The 18,788-nt window shown below is 39.1% G+C and overlaps 1 protein-coding gene across 3 annotated transcripts in view; it reads right to left on the reverse strand.

Moving 5' to 3' along the window:
- Nucleotides 1–1,854: 1,854 nt before the first annotated feature.
- The window catches only part of ano8 (anoctamin 8), a 41,726-nt gene continuing 24,792 nt past the window's right edge, over nucleotides 1,855–18,788 (reverse strand). For 2 of the 3 annotated variants that reach the window (XM_023954273.1, XM_020702410.2), the window contains exons 2-19: nucleotides 18,482–18,592; nucleotides 15,732–15,864; nucleotides 12,323–12,461; nucleotides 12,139–12,235; nucleotides 11,910–12,026; nucleotides 11,692–11,819; nucleotides 11,042–11,203; nucleotides 10,809–10,961; nucleotides 10,555–10,681; nucleotides 9,607–9,662; nucleotides 9,441–9,515; nucleotides 7,833–8,080; nucleotides 7,586–7,745; nucleotides 7,117–7,506; nucleotides 6,511–6,702; nucleotides 5,393–5,524; nucleotides 4,860–4,970; nucleotides 1,855–4,484 (exon numbers count right to left, since the gene is read on the reverse strand). In XM_023954273.1, the coding sequence (XP_023810041.1) occupies nucleotides 3,747–4,484; nucleotides 4,860–4,970; nucleotides 5,393–5,524; nucleotides 6,511–6,702; nucleotides 7,117–7,506; nucleotides 7,586–7,745; nucleotides 7,833–8,080; nucleotides 9,441–9,515; nucleotides 9,607–9,662; nucleotides 10,555–10,681; nucleotides 10,809–10,961; nucleotides 11,042–11,203; nucleotides 11,692–11,819; nucleotides 11,910–12,026; nucleotides 12,139–12,235; nucleotides 12,323–12,461; nucleotides 15,732–15,864; nucleotides 18,482–18,592 (3,269 nt within the window). In that variant the 3' untranslated portion in view covers nucleotides 1,855–3,746. The remainder of the gene's footprint in view (nucleotides 4,485–4,859; nucleotides 4,971–5,392; nucleotides 5,525–6,510; nucleotides 6,703–7,116; nucleotides 7,507–7,585; nucleotides 7,746–7,832; nucleotides 8,081–9,440; nucleotides 9,516–9,606; nucleotides 9,663–10,554; nucleotides 10,682–10,808; nucleotides 10,962–11,041; nucleotides 11,204–11,691; nucleotides 11,820–11,909; nucleotides 12,027–12,138; nucleotides 12,236–12,322; nucleotides 12,462–15,731; nucleotides 15,865–18,481; nucleotides 18,593–18,788) is intronic. The other variant, XM_023954274.1, reaches the window with a different exon arrangement.

The following is an 18,788-nucleotide window of genomic DNA, read 5'->3' on the forward strand; positions in this document are numbered from 1 at the left end:
TGGATAGTGGATTTAAGATGTGGCAACACGTCTGAGCTGCTGTCTTTTTAAGGGATTTCTGTGCTTATGGAAAAACCCAACTGTATAAGATCTGTCACTTCAGAGTCTAGCAGCTGCCACAGGTACAAAGCAACACACAAATGCAGATGTTTTACTCTACCATTCCTAATCCCTGTGGTAACTTGTTTCACTTGAATTATGTGGATTTGCAGAAAGGCATGACTAAACTCCACTGTGGTGCAGCACAAAATTCCCAAATCCTCATCAGCACAGATACAGTTGGTAATAAACGTACTCTGCATCATGTCACCCAAATATCCAAATGCTGCACAGACTGAAGGTTATCAGGAGACTGAGTTCAGCTCAGCTCTCCATCTGTTCTGCTGCTTTCCTCCAAAATGTGCCAGGCGCTGAGAACAAAACACAAAGCTAAGGAGGACATTGAGTTTCTGTCAGCATCAAACAATCCTTAGTGTTCATTTATTACAGTGATTTCCATAGGTAGAAAATACCCCACTGTTGACTGACAGTAAAATGATACCACATTGATAGACTTTCTGTATTGCATTAGATCGTTTTGCCTGAAAAATGTTTTTGCCATCTCTTTAGGGGATCTTAAAACCACAGGACATCTGGAGTTTACACATTAAAACGATACACAAAGACCTGTTTCAAGCCTGAAGAATTTTTAAAAACAAAAAGGCCAGTGGGTGACGGTATCTGAAATCATAAGCGGGTTACATTAAACACGCCACAGGAGGTCTGAAAGAGCAAACAGAAAAACAAGGGCCCTAAGTGTTATTGCCACAATGCTAGCAAAAGGTGAGAAGTATGAAAATGCATAGTTGATGTTTGTGTATCTCAGCCCACATGACAGTGCATTTGTCTCTTTAACCAGTGTTTCACTCCAGCTCTACACTTCCCCTTTTTAACCCTTGTGCTATCCTAGGCACTTTAACATTGGGAGTTGGGTCATCTAGACCCACTAGACAGTGCTCTGAACCTTTTTTCTTCAATGATTTGTGATCTTCACTGGTGTCCATGGATTACATGAAATCTTTCCACCTTTATCCACCTTTGTCATGGTAGGAAGAACACGTCGATGTAAGGGTGGGGTCATCTAAGATAGCACAAGGGTTAAGTAACCTGCACTCAAACACAGACTGTGCTTCTTTGGCTGTTTTATGATCCAAGGTGAGAAATGGCACCACCTTCTGGAGATCCTGCAGAGGTGAAATACTACTTGATGGTAGATGAGGACAGAGTCGTACAGTAGCATGCAAAAGCTTCAGGCTCAATCCTAATGGATCAGTGGTGGACTGCAGTTTATGTTTCTGCTTTCTTATTGGTTAATAGGGGTAAAACGATTAATCAATGAATCGATTCATATTCCCACAATTCAACCAGATTGATCTGTTTGAGGCAAGTTTGAGGAAAGTTGTATATCGAATTGACCTATATTTCCTATATTACCTATATTATAATTGGTATTGGAAAATACCATTTGGATTGAGGAACGGTAGGTTCAACTTACAATAATGTAAAAATGACCAAGTGCCATCCCAGCAGACAACACATGTGATGGCAGCAAAAAATGATTGAGCCATCATTACAGTCCAATGTGTGGAAACACTCTGAATTTTCCAAAGACACGTGCCCATAAACTGTGGTAGAAAGTTCTTGTAATGTTTGTAATATTTTGATGTGGAAAAACAAGTATTTATGACACTAAAATGTGAACGGATTTGTCATTTATTCTTGTTTACTTGTTTGTACACTTAACAGTTTGGGGCCCCAGGTGAACAATACCATGGGGCCCCTCTGCAGCGGATGTATTAATCATTTTTTAAATCCTTGGATAAAACTTTCATCAAAAAACTTCTTCACTAGCCACTTTTAGACTGTATCAATGTCAAAAATCTGAAGGGAAGCAAAAGGGATGATGGAAACTGTGGGCAGGCTTACTCTGCGCCAACAGTCCCATCGACAACTCAGAGTTTCTGATGAACTACTGCCGTTCTGCAGAAACTGGGTCATAAAAGCCAACACAGGTTTTTTTTTCTTCTATTTTGGCTAAAACAGCATAACTGGGAACGATTTTACCATAGGTCACAAGATGAATTGAGTGGGAGTGTAATAATAATAGGTGTGGAAATTATTTTATACATTTATATTTCGTGCTCATCTCTGGGGCCCCAAAGTGTTAGGGGGTCCCAGCCGGCCTTTGCCTGATGGTAACTCCGCCTCTGTCTGTACACATATTTGTACACTTGATTATTTTGCAAGAAATGCAAGGAATCTGGAAAAGTAAACCTGCACTGTTCAGTGCTCGGGTATTTATCTCTGAGTCCCACTGGTTTAATTTTTGGCTGAAGAGGTCCTGGATCAATCTTAGGTCAGGGAATCGGATCGTTCCAAATGAACCAATATCGAATATTAATCATATCATCAGCCACAAATTACAATATGAATCAAATTGTTGTTAAAATGAATCGTTACACCCCTATTAATTAAGGATTGGTTTATGTCAGTGCCTGATTCTCTTGTAGGATACCGTGCATGCAACGGGTAAACAGTTTTGCAACAAATACTGCTTTAGTAAAGAATAATAAAAAAATTTGTTATAATAAAAAATAACAAAAAATACATTTACTGTCACTGTTACAGTAAATAAATGAGCTTTTAATTGCACGAATTAGTCAAAAATGGATAAAAATAGTAAAACAATTAAAAATAAATTCCACTTTGGCATAATGTCATGAGACAAAGATGTGCACCTCTATGCAGGTCTTTAATGATTAGTGCTATAAGTGTTATTATTTCACTATTTTACTCATTTACCAAGTTTGGTTGAAGTGTGTGGAATGAAGCACCAACTGTGTTTACAACCCCCTCCATATGCAACAAGCATCAGTGCTCTACTTTTATTATTTTTTAACCTTCATCTACCTCCTCTTGTGTTTGTCTTCCTTTCTCTGGCCTCTTCCTCTAGGAAAAAAACAACTGAATACTTGTTTTAGCTCAGGTTGCTGAGCTCTTTACATTTCAAAATCAAATGCCACAGGGAAAGGAGAAAGCTCACCCCAGCTTTCAAAATAAAGCTGGTGATCTATCAGGGAGTAAGAATGCATCTGTGACGACTAACGAGTATTATTAAAACACTGATTTATATTGCTTTTCATTTTTTTACTGTTTTGTTATAAAAGTGAGGGCCCCCCGAAGTCTTCACTGTTAAAAATGATGCTGATATCTGATCTTTACTTGAGTTGTAATAGCTAAAAAACACCCACTGTAATTTGATATAATATGTAACTCTTTCATACCTTCATGTATCTTCTTTTTGTTTCCCTACCAGCAGATATGTCCTGATGTGAGGCCGATAATATTTTTTACAATTTTTGACCAGAATCAAGAAACGTAGCTCTCTGGTTTGAAGGCTTCAAAAGTAGAAACGCAGCTTGTGTGTTTCTTAAAGTATTGCGGACAAGGAAGAATTTGTGTTATGTGTGTGTTTTTGTTTTTTTTATCGGGTCATGACAGAAAGGCTTATGTCGATCTTACAAAGCCTGTTTTTTTTTTTCGTCTGTCAGCCAAAGAAAAGGCAAACCAAAGGAAAAGTCATCTCTCATTGTTTTCAAGTACCTCTGCAAGCAGCCTTGAACGGCGCAGGAGGCTGTCAGGCCTTTTCTCACAGTAGGCAAACTCTTAAAAGGTAACCAACGACTGTTTTTTTCTTTTTAGAGCCTCTAGATTTTAGAACCTGCTGGGTCCAAGTCTGTGCCGTGTCCATTCTCGGATGCTTCGCCGCCCGGTGAGGGGATCTCATCAGGGACTCCATTTAAGTCAGAGCGGGAGGGTTGTCTTTCTGGCATCTGTGATGATGATCCTTCTCCAGGTCTGGGCAGTGGAGCCCCGTTCACTCCCGTTCCTCCTTCAGATTTCGCAAAGTTAAACAATTTTCCAGGGTTGAAGGCTTTAGTGGGTGACTGAGAACGCTCCTGAGAGCTGCTACCTGATGATGATGATGATGATGATGACGACGATGCTGTCGCTGTGGTGCTGCCGGCTGCGGCGGAAGAAGCAGCCGCTCCTTCTTTTTTATTCTCAGGTGACTTGAGGAACTTAAAGCTCAAGAACGCAGACAGCTTCGGCTCACTGCCCGTGGGTGACTGAGGGGAGCGGGCTCCACCTGAGGAGAACTTGCTCTGCAGCGGGATGATCTGTTTCAGCTTCATCACATTATTATTAGCCAACAGGGAGCTCGGCCTCTTGGGTTTGTCTGACCCGCTAGCCCCTCCTCCTCCAGAACGAGATTTGCTACCATGACTTTTGTCGTGGTGGTGGTCCGCAGAGGAGTCGCCTCTGCTGTCATCCCGCTCCCTCTCTCTGCGGGCCATATGTTCCGCCTGCCTCTGCCTCTCCTCTTCCTCCCTCTTCCTCCTCTGCAGCTGCTGGTAATGCTGCTGTGCCTGCCGCTCGTGCTTCTGCAGAGGAAGGGAAACGTTCACAAGAATCAGCACTAACCCCGCTAATAACGGTTCAAAAACTGCTATCCTACCCTCCTAGCAAATCCCTTACTACAGTAAGAATCCTGCAGCTGCACTGCAGAGACAGGCTGAGCTCTACCCTGCACCCATGCAGGAGGCCTGTCCTCTAACACAAGCTTGCAGCAACATCTGAGTGCAAAAATTTCGCCTAAACGTAAATTAGGCTAAAATTAGACCCTCAGTCACTGTATAATTAACACAAAAGAATCAAGAAACAAAAGCCAGTGCAGCAACAAATAGATGAGGTTTTGTAAAATAAATTCTTGTTTTCCTGTTTGCTATTACATTGTCTCCCTTTGCATCATCTCTCACCTTGAAGGCCTCCCTGCGCTGATAGTCCAGTTTTGCCATCTCCTCCTTGACCCAAGTGGGAACGTCAGGAATTGCCACATGGATGATGTACTTCAGGAGGACTGCAAAGTGCTGCAATAGACAAACGGTAGGGAAGCAGAAAAAAGAAATGAGTTACAGTTACTCATTTTAAGGGTTTTTCACAGCGAGTGAGTAAATGTTTACTGACTGTAGCTTTTTTTTACTTAAGTCAGCAGATTTGTTTTAATTTTAGATTTAGAAAGTCTTTCCTGTCTGTAATTTATTTTGAACTACATTCATTTTTTTAACTACTGAAACGATTACAATATTTTTAAATTTTAGTAATAAATGTTTTAATTTTATGATCAAAAAACTGTCTTTACCAGAAGAGTCAGTTCTGCAGCCCAGCAGACAAAAAGACAAACTCTTCAACAGGATAATGTTGATTATGTTTGTGGTTACCTCTCATGAAATAAATCAATAAATACTGCTTTAATCGCTTTGAAATGACAAACAGGAGAAGGCTGCTGTACCTCGAGGATGACGATGGAGACGATGGCCATTTCAGGGCTGAGCCACGGAAAGAGCCGCTGCAGCTGTCCACACTGACCAATCAGGTAGCAATTCACTATGATGGCGATTAGCCCCATGGCTTCCATAGCAGTCTGTTAATGACAAAAAAAAGGTTTTTATGCAACATGCTTTGACAAATTTGGAAAAAATGTTGGTTCTCTTTAGAGCTGTCAAACTTTATTGTGTTTCTAAGGCATTAACCTAAATAGTCCATAACACAGACAAGATTTATTTAGTTTGATTGCAAGTTAAAAACAACAGAAAAGCTCTGTACAAATAAAAAAGTTAGAAGAGAAAATATTATTTTTTAGAGCTTTTATTGACTTTTAAAGTTGACAAAGATCATAAACATCTTCATAAAATCAATCTTTTAACAGTAAACAGTCTGTGTCCATGATATGTTTGGTAACAAATACACACTTTCCAATTTTTTCTTTTTCTATTCCAAGCTCAAATTTGTATTTTAGGTGACATTTTTTTGTTTTCAGCTGTGAGGTTAGACACTAAAAAAAATTAAATTTGCCCTTAAATGGTCAAAATTCTGGTTAGAATTCTGGTTAGACATTTTATCTTTCAGTTTATTTACAATGTGTAATGCTGCAATTAATTATGGCCAGAGTTTAACATTTCATGCTTTCAGAATGTTTTTTTTATTTAGAATACTAAACTGTGTAACAAAAATAGACATGTTCTTGTTGTCTATTTAACCTTTCGTCTTATTTTGCTACCGGTAATTAAAACTAAAAAAATAGCTTCATACAATTACGGTACATTAATAGGCACTTTAAATTAATTTAGGATTAATCCCCAGTTACTTTTGACATTATGATTACCGGTAATTGGAATTATATATTCCTAATAATTAGTATCTCTAGTTATATATTTTCCCTTTTGAAGCATTTACTTTAGCATTATTTAAGCAGCAAAAACGAAGCAGCTGCAACTCACAGTAAATTTGACTTCCTTCCATTTCAAACAGCTCACTAATTCTATCACTGATTTTACGTTGAATGAATACATTCATACGAGAAGTACAAAGTCTCTTTTTCAGTGGTAACTTTCAGGTTGCGAGTCTCACCTGCCACTGGCCGATGCACGCCACTCGGACTCCAAAAGGCCTCTGCAGCCCCGTGCACAGCTTAAAGGCATCACTGCGGATCTCTATGATGTTGTTGATGAGGGCACACATGGCAGCCAGGGGGAACGCGGAGGAAAAAAGCACCACATAACCAAACTGGACAAACATCTCTTGATAATCCTCAAAAGTGTCCTGTGAAAGACAAAAGTGATGCACTGAGTTACAGATTTAAACACGAGTACAGTCTAGGAGCAGACAAATGTGACTTTTGGCATTTTTTACTCCTTACTTTGTCCTATATGACTTTTCTTCGCTGATTTCACTCTTACTGGAAATCTTTTATTGAAAAATTCAGTAAACTAGAAAATATCTGCAAATTTGACATTTTCACTGCAATAGAAATTCAGCAAAGGTTTGAACAACTTTTAACTGCCAGTTCTTTTATCAAATAGGAAGTCCATTAAATGAGGACATTTCTAAAACACTTACACAACATCTTTTGAAGTCTGGCTGATAGATAACAGGCTAACTGCTGTGATCAGAATGTTTCTTTTGAATGCTGTGGTGCAAACTGCAAGTTAGGATGAGTGCAGATAAAATCCTTACAGCGTATGTCTGCATGCAGCTCTCCATCTCAGCCTGAGTGAGTGTGGTGCTTTCTCTCTCTTCCGGAGGATCTATCCATGACTCCCTCCTGGTTTTGGTCTCGCCTCTCTCTGCACTCCGGCCTCTTCTGTGACGCAGTGATGTGCTGCTCTCTGAAGGGGGTGAGGCGGCGCTGCCACCACCCGCAGCAGCAGCAGCAGCTATAGCATTCGCCCCGTCAGTTCCGCCGCCGCTTTGATCCTTCACATCATGGATTCCATTATCGTCGTCCTCATCGCACATTTCAAATACAGACGCCGGGTCCATTCCCTTCTCTACCATAGTAGGGCTACCTTCTTCTAGAAAACTGTTTTCCAGGGGGGGTCCACTACAGGCTGACCTTCTGTCCACCTTAATGGGAAAATCAACAATTTACTGAATATACTGTCATATCCTATTTAGAAACCCTCTGCACCACACAGCTTTGTACCTTTTCTATGAAGCTGACCTTCCTCAGCTTCAAACCGCAGTCAATCAAACTTTCCTCTTCTGTCTCTCCTTCACTGAACCTCCCACTGTCAGCTTCGTCCCTCTCCCCTCCCTCCTCCTCATCAGGCACTCCACATCCACCGTTCAAACACTTCTTTTCCCTGGAGACGTTTAAAGGGGACAGTTAGGAGGACATGTGTTCTAGTTACGTACTCTAACTCCAGCAATCCCAACTGCAACTCGCTCACCTCCGTTCTGACTGTCCCACGCTGGGCCTGGTGCCTCTCAGTCCAGGCCCAGCCACAGTCTGATCAGTTGGAGACACCTGGGCATTTCCAGCTGCCAGTCGAGCGTATTTCAGCAGCACTGAGAGCAGCAAGTCCCACACGGCTCTCAGTGACAGCTCCCCCAGCTTGTGGCGCTCATACAGGTAAGGCTGCAGCACTTCCCTCACAGTCTGAAGGAACTGGCGGATGATGAGCAGAGTGGCAAGCATCTGTAGAGGAGAGAAAAGCAGTCAGCACAAGGAGAAGTCCTAACGGGAACCAGTAAGAGAGACATTTTCAAAGAAACATGCCACTGACATACAACTTTTCAAGGATTGAAGGAAATCTGTTCAAAGTTTCATGGAAGAGTAGATATCCTGAAGGAATTATGAAAAAAATGAAGAAAGAAGGAGCAGAAAGTAATCTAATGTCTGTGGTGAAGGTCTGTCCCAAAGTCCAACAAATTAACAAAAACCCTACTGTAATAGAACAAAATTATTTAAGCACTAAAGCACTAAAATCCATCTTAACAACTCAAGCGCTATTAAAAAGACAAACGTGACCCAATTTTTGCCATCCTGGGTTTAGGAATAGAAAAGTGTAAATTCTTATTTTGCAGGAAATGTGAAAAAGCCAGAAATACAAGCATGACATGGTGCATGGTTTTAAACAAAGCTTCATTCAAATATTATTTGTGTGTTGTAACTGTCTATGGGACTGGATTAGTGAAGCGGGAATGAGTTTTTCAATTTTATGTCAGAAGACCCAGGGGAAACACCCAGTTTGTATTTTCCTTATAGCTTTAAGCCTGAAAGGCAAGTTGCACTAAATTCACTAGCATCACAGAATGCAAACACAAACCCACAAACATTTTTGACATGCTTTAGATCCAACAATGCTTTCAGTTCTAGGCAAAATGTGAAAGCAGGAAGCAGGAAGCAGAAGTACCTGATATTCCCCCCTGGAACAAAATACTCTACTGTATGTAATGGCTACAGGGAATGTAGAGTAGGTGGTGAGAAGGGCAATGAAAAGTGGTTCTCAAACACAGCAAGAAAAAAAGATTCACAAATGTACTTTATAGATTTGAAGATAAAATAAAGCAAATTTACACCAGAAAAAAACTTAAATAATGATTGTTAATAAAAGCAGATGAGGCCTTCCATCTGGGATCATTTGAATTTGATTAAGTATCTTGTAAACTAATTAAAACATTCAGACTCCCATTAAAGCAGGCACTGTCAGAGGCTTTAGAAAGGAAGGAAATAAGCCATCACCAGATGGTCAGGATTCAAACATCAATCCTAGCAGACTATGTTTTCATTTTGAGTTGGCAATGAGATGTACAGAGGCATGAAGTGGCTAAAACCTCGATTCTGACTACAACAGGACTCATACTTTGGACACTAGTAACGCCCCGAATAACCAGGGAACAGAAACCACAAGCATCTGGATCTTGAGGAGGACGAAAGGCAGAACATTGTGCCGGATCTGTCGCTGCAGACTCCGTAACATAAACAACAACGAGCAAATGAACGTGTGAGGGGATGGATGCACGCAAAGTCACAAAAAGCATTCGATGTTTCGTACCTCCTTCAGGCGCTCCATGTCTTTGAGGTAGAATCCAATGTAGAAAAGGCTTAGATATGAGTTTACAAACTGAAACTGTAAGAGGCAGAGCGACAGGGGTCACAGAAAACTGTTGTTTGAAGGAAAACGTTCAGCAGATATGAGAAAAAAGAGAAAAGGAACTCACAAGAACCATTTTGATGATGAGATTTTTCTCATAGGCACTCTGGAGTCTATAGTTTTCTGTGTAAAACAAAAAATTTGTTAGCCAAAATAAATAAAATACTTATCTTTTAATAAAAGAACAGAAACGTTGCACATGCTTAAGAAAAAAACTTGCAGATGTCACACTTTAGTTAAAGCTGTCATGCGATTAATTATTTGAAGTGATTAGTTATCTATGACCTGTAATTAATTAATCTAATTAATCTATTTTTTAATCTAACCTAAAATTTGTTGGGAAAAACCTCATTTTGACTTATTTTCACTTAAATTTGTGACATCGTGGCATAAGTAAAGATAAAAATACAATTAAAAAGTGGCTTTATGAAGCTTTTTTTTTACTGACTTCCAACCTTTACTTTTACACCACAAACAGGGATCTTTAAAAACATTGATGAAAAAATTAGATAAGTCTCAAAATTAGGACAACAAAAAAATAGAGCAAGGTTGGTGCAGGCTCTGTAGCCATTACCATGACAACACGTCACACTGCATATAGAATAGTCCACTTTTTGTTAAAAAAAAACATCTAAACCTAAAAAAAACTAGATTAAAGTACTAATAATTGATTTAATATTTAGTTCTTTCATACGTGACCATGATATAAGCGGGATAATGCCCTTTGAGGTGTCCATTATCAGAAATTAATGGACTTTGCAGAAAGAACCATCTAATGCGATCAGCCTCCACTTCGTGCTTTAATTTATAACAGACACCTCGATGGGCACTATCTCTCAGATTCTGAGAGAACTGCACTAGATTCTAGATTTAAAATAGGATTAACGCGATAAAAAATGTACGCACTAAATTGTCTGTAAGTAATTAATCCCTATTATGCTTTAATTTGACACACTTAGTTTTAAATAAAGGTTATCTCGAGTAACAGAAGCTGTGCTGTGGGCGTGACCCTCACCCATGTCGTTTAGCCAGCAGGCGATTTTCCTGTACACCTCGTCACATGCAGTCACAGTGATAGCCAGCAAGATTTTAGGGATGAAGCGAACCAGCCGAGGCATTTCTTTGATTCCCATCACAAACTCCTTTCAGATCAACATGAAATATGAGCACAAAATACAAAAAGGCCAATGACAAACTTCAGAGCTGCAGAACTTAACATTTTTACCCTTGACCTGAAAAGCATTAGACAGCTGCTGACAGTCAACTGACCTGCAGCTCAAAGCAGATGATCATGGCCAGGAAGACAAAGCAGAGGCAGAGGATACAGATGGGCAGGCTGACCAGCCACCTGAAGACAAGCCTGCGCCATGGAGGATAGTAGAACTCCTCACATCCTGTGATGGGGCTGCAGCGCTTGACTCCCTGCAGACAGAGAGCATGACTGAACATGAAAGCAAGGAGGAGTGAGACTGAGAGTTGAGAGGAATCAGAGCTTTCCTCACCCGAAACTGAGGCCGTGGCTCCTCCAGGGATTCGGAAGGTGCATCCAGCGTTCCCCACTTGTACGCCAGCTCAGCGCTCCGCCTTTTCCACCGCTCCAGGAACAGAGTGGCCCACACCACGTTGAACAGGGCAAACACCACACAGCAGATGTCACGACTTGTCTATGGAATCCAGAACACGGACATCAAACACTCATTTTATTGAAAATTTTGCTCTTGGCATTTTTAACATGTTTTTGAGGCTTTTTTCTAATGGATGGGGGACACATAAAGACAAAATTAAGCATGCAATGGTCTTTCTGAGTATTTGTTTATTCAAATCGTTGGTAAATAAGGACTAAATGCAAAAAATGCAGTTAGAAAAGGAGAGCATGTAAACCGATGAATGATGGGGGGAGGCTAAGTCTGCACCAACTGTCCATACCCACAACTCAGAGGGGAATTTCTAATGAACTAATGCCGCTCTGCAGAAACTATGTCCTAGGAAACGACACAAGTTTCATGATTTGGCTAAAAACTGCATAATCAGAATTTAAAGACCGCTGTGAACACTTTAACAATAGATCATAAGATGATTGGGGTGGGACTTTAAGTCTGACTGGGACTAGATGATGATACATTTTAATTCTAAATAAAAGATCTTTGGTCACCTGATCTGACTCGGTGAGCATCCAAAGCACAAAGCCAATCACAGCAGGATATAACATTGAAGTGGTGTAGAAACCCAGCCAGGCAAAATACATGGCAATCTTCACCCCAAAGTAGTCACAGATATCATCTGCAAACACAGGACATATGAAAATAACAGTTTTTGATTTTGTCCAAATAAAGCCTGATCCAGTGTTTTTACGAGATGTGAAAAACTAACCCAAAGGCTGCTTTTCACAAACAGCCTGGACCCAGGACTTCATGAGGTGACTGAGGATCCTCTGCTCATGGAGAGGAAACACCTGCTGGATCACACCTCTGGCTCTCAGCTCCGGGACTGCAGATGGTCACACAAAAGCACAAATCATTAAAGCCTTTTAAAAAACGACTAGTGCAGTGAACACACATGAGACATGAGTTTCAGTCTGTTCCTCAAGCTTGTCACTTACTGATTGGCTGGCCCCCTAAGAAGGTGATATTATGAAGAGCCTCCCCATGTTTGGCACGAAGATTGTCCAGCCAGTGTTTAATGATGCTCTGCCTCTCCTGCAGCGAGAAGACGAGAATTTTCTGTCAGAAACACTCACTTCAGCTTGTTATCTGCTTCTCTGCAAGACAGAGAGAGACACCGACCTGTGAGGTGAAGAAGCACAGCTCGCTCTCAATGTTCTCATAGATGTAGTCCTCTTCACACGAGAAGTTTCGCGTTCCTCCACCGAACTCGGGCTTCACCGCCTTCCTCAGTCCCATCTCCTCTGCGCCTCTCAGCAAACTGCAGGAACACCAAGAGTTTTTTAAGCATTCTGCATCTCCAGGATCTTTTGTTGTCAGTTTTAGCTGACTATTGGGTTTAACCTGTGGCGACACCATGAAACATGCATAAGAGAAGAGCTTAGCTGAAAGAGACTGGAATTTCACATCAGACTTGCTTTCTTTCAAATGGATAACAATCATTCTTACATTTTCAAGTGAGACTCTTTTTTTTAGGATAAAAACATTCGGAAAAAGTTAGTTTTAATTCTCAGTCAAATATGTCCACTGCATTTTCAGCATATATACTGCTGGGTCCTTAAAGTCGTACAGTTTAGAGCCAGTCAGATGAGAAAACAAAGACTCACATGGATCTGTTTGTCTACAAGTGGATGCATCAGAATGGAGCAGAGAGCTTGTTGCCAGCCCATTGTAGTTTCTACATAACAACTACAAGATTTTTTTGTCTGCTTGTGATTCACAACGATTTGAATAAAGAAATACTCTGGAATGCAGTGTAATTTTCTTAATATGTGTCCTTCAAAAATGCCATGTTACAAACACCAAAACCACATTTTTTTCATTAGAGTGGGTCATTTAGCCAGCAAATGTTGACAATCTAACCATTGAAAGCTCTGCAAATCCGAATTGACCTTCCTCTTTCTATTTTAACATTGACTGAACTCAGCTGTTTTATTTAATTCTTTAAAATTGTCAAATTTTACAATAAATCAGTAACTAAATATAACTTTTACTAATAGGGAATTGCGGTTTATAAAATGCTGAAAGAAACTAATTTGGCTTCATTACTATGTTACTAATAGAAAGATAAGCCTGGGATGATAGTAATTTAGAATTAGGATCTACAGTGGAGAAATCTCTGCCCTTGAGCAAGACACTTTAACCTGAAACCCCACACATGCATTCATCTCTGAGAATCGAACCCCTTTTTTATTGCTGTTTGTTTGTATTGATCTAACTGCTAAATCAATAAAGTGTAAATAATTGTAGTATATTCAGAATCAGCTTCTCTGCTCTTTCAAGCTTATTTTTCTCGTCACCCTCTTTTCTGCCAGCCCCTCCTAGTCTCCTTCACTTCTGCAGCCTCATTGTCATCGCTCCGCTTCCGTCCCTTTTTCTTCCTCCACCATTTCCTCTTTTCCCCTCGTTTTTCCGTCCTTCCCAGCAGCCTTCCACACAGATCACATAGTAACACAGCAACACAATCTAACATAGACCATCAGTTTCACATGCTTCACATGCACGTGGTTAAGGCTGGAGTGAAGCATCCCTCCATCATGCAGCAGCTTGCAGCGCAGCACAGACAGCTCCACGATGGATTACAGCACAGCAGAAACTTGAGGCGTAAGCCTCTCTGTCACTGTGGATTTCTGCTTGGTGTGCAGCGCTTCAAAAATGAAGGATTCTTTCTCAGGTGAAAACATCGGTGTGCGTGGTCATTAAAGTGGCCAAAACATCCCTCCTTTTTAGCCAAACACAATTCTGGCTGGACAATTCAAGTTTAGTCGTCATGGAGATGCAGTCAAGAAGGCCTCGTGGACAAAGTCACCTTGCAAATGGGAAAACGGCGCAGAGGCGGAGCATGGCTCCTGAGATTTACACTAATTTAGCAAATATCCTTCAGAAATAATATGACTGAATGAAAAATCAGCAGAACAGGAAGTGCCCACTCAGAGCAGACATAGGAATGGATGTTAGAAATAAACAAAGATGTTGAATCACAGAATTATTTAGGTTGGAGTTGCATTTATCAGTTAATAAATGACCTCTCAACGAGAATATTTCTACCATCTTAAATCTCAAACTGCTTTTAAATTAATTTGCTTCCACAGAAATCCCACATAGTAGACAAAGCTTAATAGCGGCAATTAAAAATGCAAATAATTTATATTATGTCATCCATTTATATTTATGTCAGTCATGAAATGTAAAAGGAACAGCTGTTTTCCGATGTGAAATATGTTTAGTGTTATCACTCCAATTTTTTTAAATGTATGTCTACCCGCCTGCTGGCAGATAGCGTGTGTATGTGTGTGTGTTAGTGTGTGGGTGTGCGTGTGTGTGTGTGTGTGTGGGTGTGTGCAGACAGCTACCAGGTCACAAAGCAATCATTTTCCTTTTATTTAAACCCCTTATTTAAACCACAGTTACAAAGAAGTCCACTCCTTAAAAAAACCTTCCTCTTTGCTTCTATCTCTCCTGCAGTCCTATTCTACTCATTTCCTCTTGACTACATATTTTTTCAAATCCATTCATAAGCGAAAGCTTTTTCTCAAGAATCGTGTACTTTAATTCAAAGTTGAAGAAGTCTTGATGGCTGTCAAAGAAAGAAATGAGCCACAGAATTCTGATGATTTGGTTTATATTCCTAAAATCATCTCAACCCTTCCAGAGGCTTCATTTGAAATCTTTGTTTGTTTGAAGCAGACAGTTCTAGGAGTATAACCAGGTAAAATGTAAAATCCCAACACATTTGGCCATAGGCTCTAAACCAAAGCTTGTATGAACCTGCAGCGCTGGATCCAAAAGCAGAGGTGTATGACATTGGTTTATAATGATTCACAGAGAAACAGCTCTGCCTGCTGCGGCTGCTGATAAATATAAAACCCAAAGTTTCTGTCTGAAACAAACAGGAAGCGTATTTCCGTCTTTACATCTCCAGCTAAATATTATTTATGTGGGTGGAGGGAAGTTCTTGGAGCTTCTTGCCTACATTCTGCCTCAAGGTGAGGAGGGAATTGATTTAGAAAGGTGCTTTTACAACAGGAGTTCCTGTTTTACCAGCTTCAACTCATTACAAATTAAAGCTGATGCTGCAAGGCTTGGCTAATATTGCAACAGTCAGAGTTGTCATTTGAGTTCACCCGGAGTCTTTGAACACTTTTGCTAATTGATATAAAATAATCATTTACTGTCTTACTCTCCAAAGCTGAAGAGTGAAAATTATTCCTTTTCATTTTATGTATTTATGTTTTTTACAAAAATACTTCTTTTATTTTTTTTTAAAGTTACATTTAACAGAAAGCAAATATTTCATTTATAAGCAATTTTCGGAAAACTGTCTTCATAGAAATTATTTGGGTTTTATTTTATAGACACAAAGCCATGGTATTCAATGTCTCATAAAAAAAAAAACCTTGTCGTTTGCATTTTATCAGGAAAACAGCTGTTTGAATAAATAAAAAATCGATAAAAAAGCACAGCAGCCCGAAGGACAACAACCTTGGTTCATAACAGAAGAAACAAACTCCTATTTAAGGAGATCTCTTACTTCTCGTATGTAGCTGTGATGAAGAATGCGTAGACTCGTGTGTGCTTGTGATGTCGGATTTGGATGATGAGTTCTGGGATTCCAAGCCGGATGTGGTTCAGTAGCCATAGTAACGTGTGGTCATCTGTAGTGTCTGTGGCAGGAAATAAGAAATAAAAATACATTTTTTCCATACCCACGCATTATTGTTTGCAAGAAAAACACAGATTTCCTTCACTACACCTATGCAGAAATAGGCAGAGATCTTTTTTTTCTTTTCCTTTTATTTTAATTCATGAATAAAATAATTGGGAATGAAGCACTGTTGATTAGAGTTTTTAAAACAGTTGATCATCCAAGTTAATTTTATTGAACAGTCCTTTTTGCCACATGTTTTCAATCTTATTTCATTTTTGTTATTTTGGAATGACCTCTGTGACAGAAACATCATTTGAGATAAAATAGTGCAGATACAATAAGAACAACAGTGTCTATTTAAACTAAAGCTATAAACTACTTATAGCTTTTCTGTTCTCTGGGGATTTTGTTCAGAGCTTCTTACTTTTTACCTTAAAGAGCCACTCTGAATATCTTTTCATCTATTTTAAAAGCGTTTCCAGTGGTCTTTTAATTAGGATTATGCCGTTTTTAGTATCTCTGTTTTGTGTTGTTCTTTTTGGAGAGCTTCCAGTAGTTCATTAGAAATTCCCCTCTTGTGGGAGGGACCGTTTCCGGTGAGAGACCCCTTCCCCTTCCCGTTAATGAGAGCTCTTTGTTTACATGCTCTCCAGCTAGCTCACACCCCATCCTACGATTACCTGTGCAACAAAAGTGGAACTATCCAGCCGTACAGTTCTGATCCAGACGAGGAAAGCAAAGACGTACAGGATGCAAGTGGATGCATCAAAATGTAGTGGAGCAGAAAGCTTATGATCCACCCAGCATATTTTCAACATTACAAATAAGCTCTTTTTCAAACATAATTGTTGCGTCTGCCTCTGATTCACAATGATTTGAATATAGAAATACTTATATACCGTATTTTCCGGACTATAAGTCGCACCGGAGTATAAGTCGCACCAGCCCAAAAATGCATTATAAAGTAGAAAAAAACACAGATAAGTCGCACTGGACTATAAGTCGCATTTTAACTTTCACAACCTTATATGACACAATCATAGCAGACTGTTTATCTAATAATTTCACAGTAATTTTTTCTCAAACTTATTTATTTATTCCTTTCATGAAGCATCATTGGCCAACTAATACTCTGTTTTCATCCTGTATTTGTAGAAACAGTTTTCACTTTTATTGCATTTCTGAATCTATGAAATCATTGGAAAATAGAATATTATGTTGTTAGCCTTCAAGATCTTACTGTAAAAAAAAGTTTGCTGATTCTCTGAGTCACTTAACATCCTCTTAACACTTAACATACCTCATACATCAAATTGACCCAGGAACATCATCTCTGTTCCTCACAAATGAACATAACAGGAGGGTTAACAATGTATTTATTTCAATTTATTTCTAATATAAGTCGCTGCGGAGTATAAGTCGCACCCCTTGCCAAACTATGAAAAAAAGTGCGACTTATAGTCCGGAAAATACGGTATATATTTATATAGTGTATATTCCCCATCATCAGAAAAATGCCACATGATAAGTAGGTTTTTAATGTCTTCCTTGACTTACTTTTAAGATTGCTTTTCATAACCATTCAGAATTTGCTTGCGCCTCATTCACAGCTGACTGTCAGCAATTGAAAAAAACTTGTTTTCTTTACCACAGTCTGTGTCACAGCAGATGAACAGCTTCTGTAATAAACTGGAGGATTCAGATGAAGAATAAAAAACATCTCAACCTGCTGTTTACTGACCCACATTCAGTAAACAACAAGGTAGAAAACTGGAACCCCCCCCCCCCCCCCTCTCACAGGTGGGGCGAGCTGGTACCTGATCTGCAAGCTATTTCAATCCAATGTCAACTAAACTAACATTTCTTTAAAATTCCAAGTGTCTGACGCTTTATTTATTCAAATCTATAAACAAATGGCTTTTTCTTACATCAATTTAAATGAATAAAATAAAAAGATAAAAGGTAGTTTTTTTATCTTGATTCAAATTCTTTCTTTTAATCTTTTATTAAATGAAATAACATGTTAAATATTTGCATAAAAACAGAAAATATAAAAAAAAAACAATCATGAATTTTTCTATATATTGCAGTATTTGACTATTCATTTAGGGTTGGAAAAAGCTTTTACTTTCAGGTGTAAATAGGAAATGAGGAATTCTATAATAAACAAACATGTTTGCAGGTATGTGTAATGCTGTGGGAGTGACAAAATTATTTCCTGCTTGCTACTGAATGTACACTGGAAAAACTGAATCTTAAGAAGGTTTCAAAAGACTTGTTTCAGGAAAAAGTGTCTTATTTTCAGTCTTGCAAGAAAAATATTCTTATCATGAAAGTTTTTCTGTAGCTAAATAATCTTACTTTAAAAAACACATCTTTTTGATTCAAGAATATTTTTCTTAAAAAAGAAATTCTTGGTAAGACCATTTTCTTAACCCGTTGAAAGATTTTTTTACATTTTGAGACTTTAAAAAACATATATAATCTATATAACATATATAATATGTTTAATATATAAAAAAACATGTAATCTCAAGGTAATCACTGAATTGAAATGAAATATGAAAGTATGTTTTTAGGCATAGGACTGATTTGCAACATTCTAAATAAAAACTTGTCTTTAAGAGGCTAACCTGCAAATGTCAAGAGGACATCACAGTTCTCTGTGGGCACCGTTTTCATCCAAGATTTATGAGACATGATGTGCCTCCCGGCCTGCAGCAGACGCTTTCCAAACAACTTATCTGAAAAAGAGGAAGAGACAGAAAAGTGAGATAGAGAAGGCAAAATAGAAGAAGAGGCTCCTCTTCAGACTCAAGTATGAACGCAGCAATGACATTTATTCCATTTCTGTCAGACCCCAAAAAGCCTTACTCCTGCTGCCCGAGTCCACAAACTCACACACAATCATCTCTCCTCAACAGATTTAAATGTCACGCT

Source organism: Oryzias latipes, chromosome 4 (genome assembly GCF_002234675.1).
Source record: "Oryzias latipes chromosome 4, ASM223467v1".
Taxonomy (NCBI): domain Eukaryota; kingdom Metazoa; phylum Chordata; class Actinopteri; order Beloniformes; family Adrianichthyidae; genus Oryzias; species Oryzias latipes.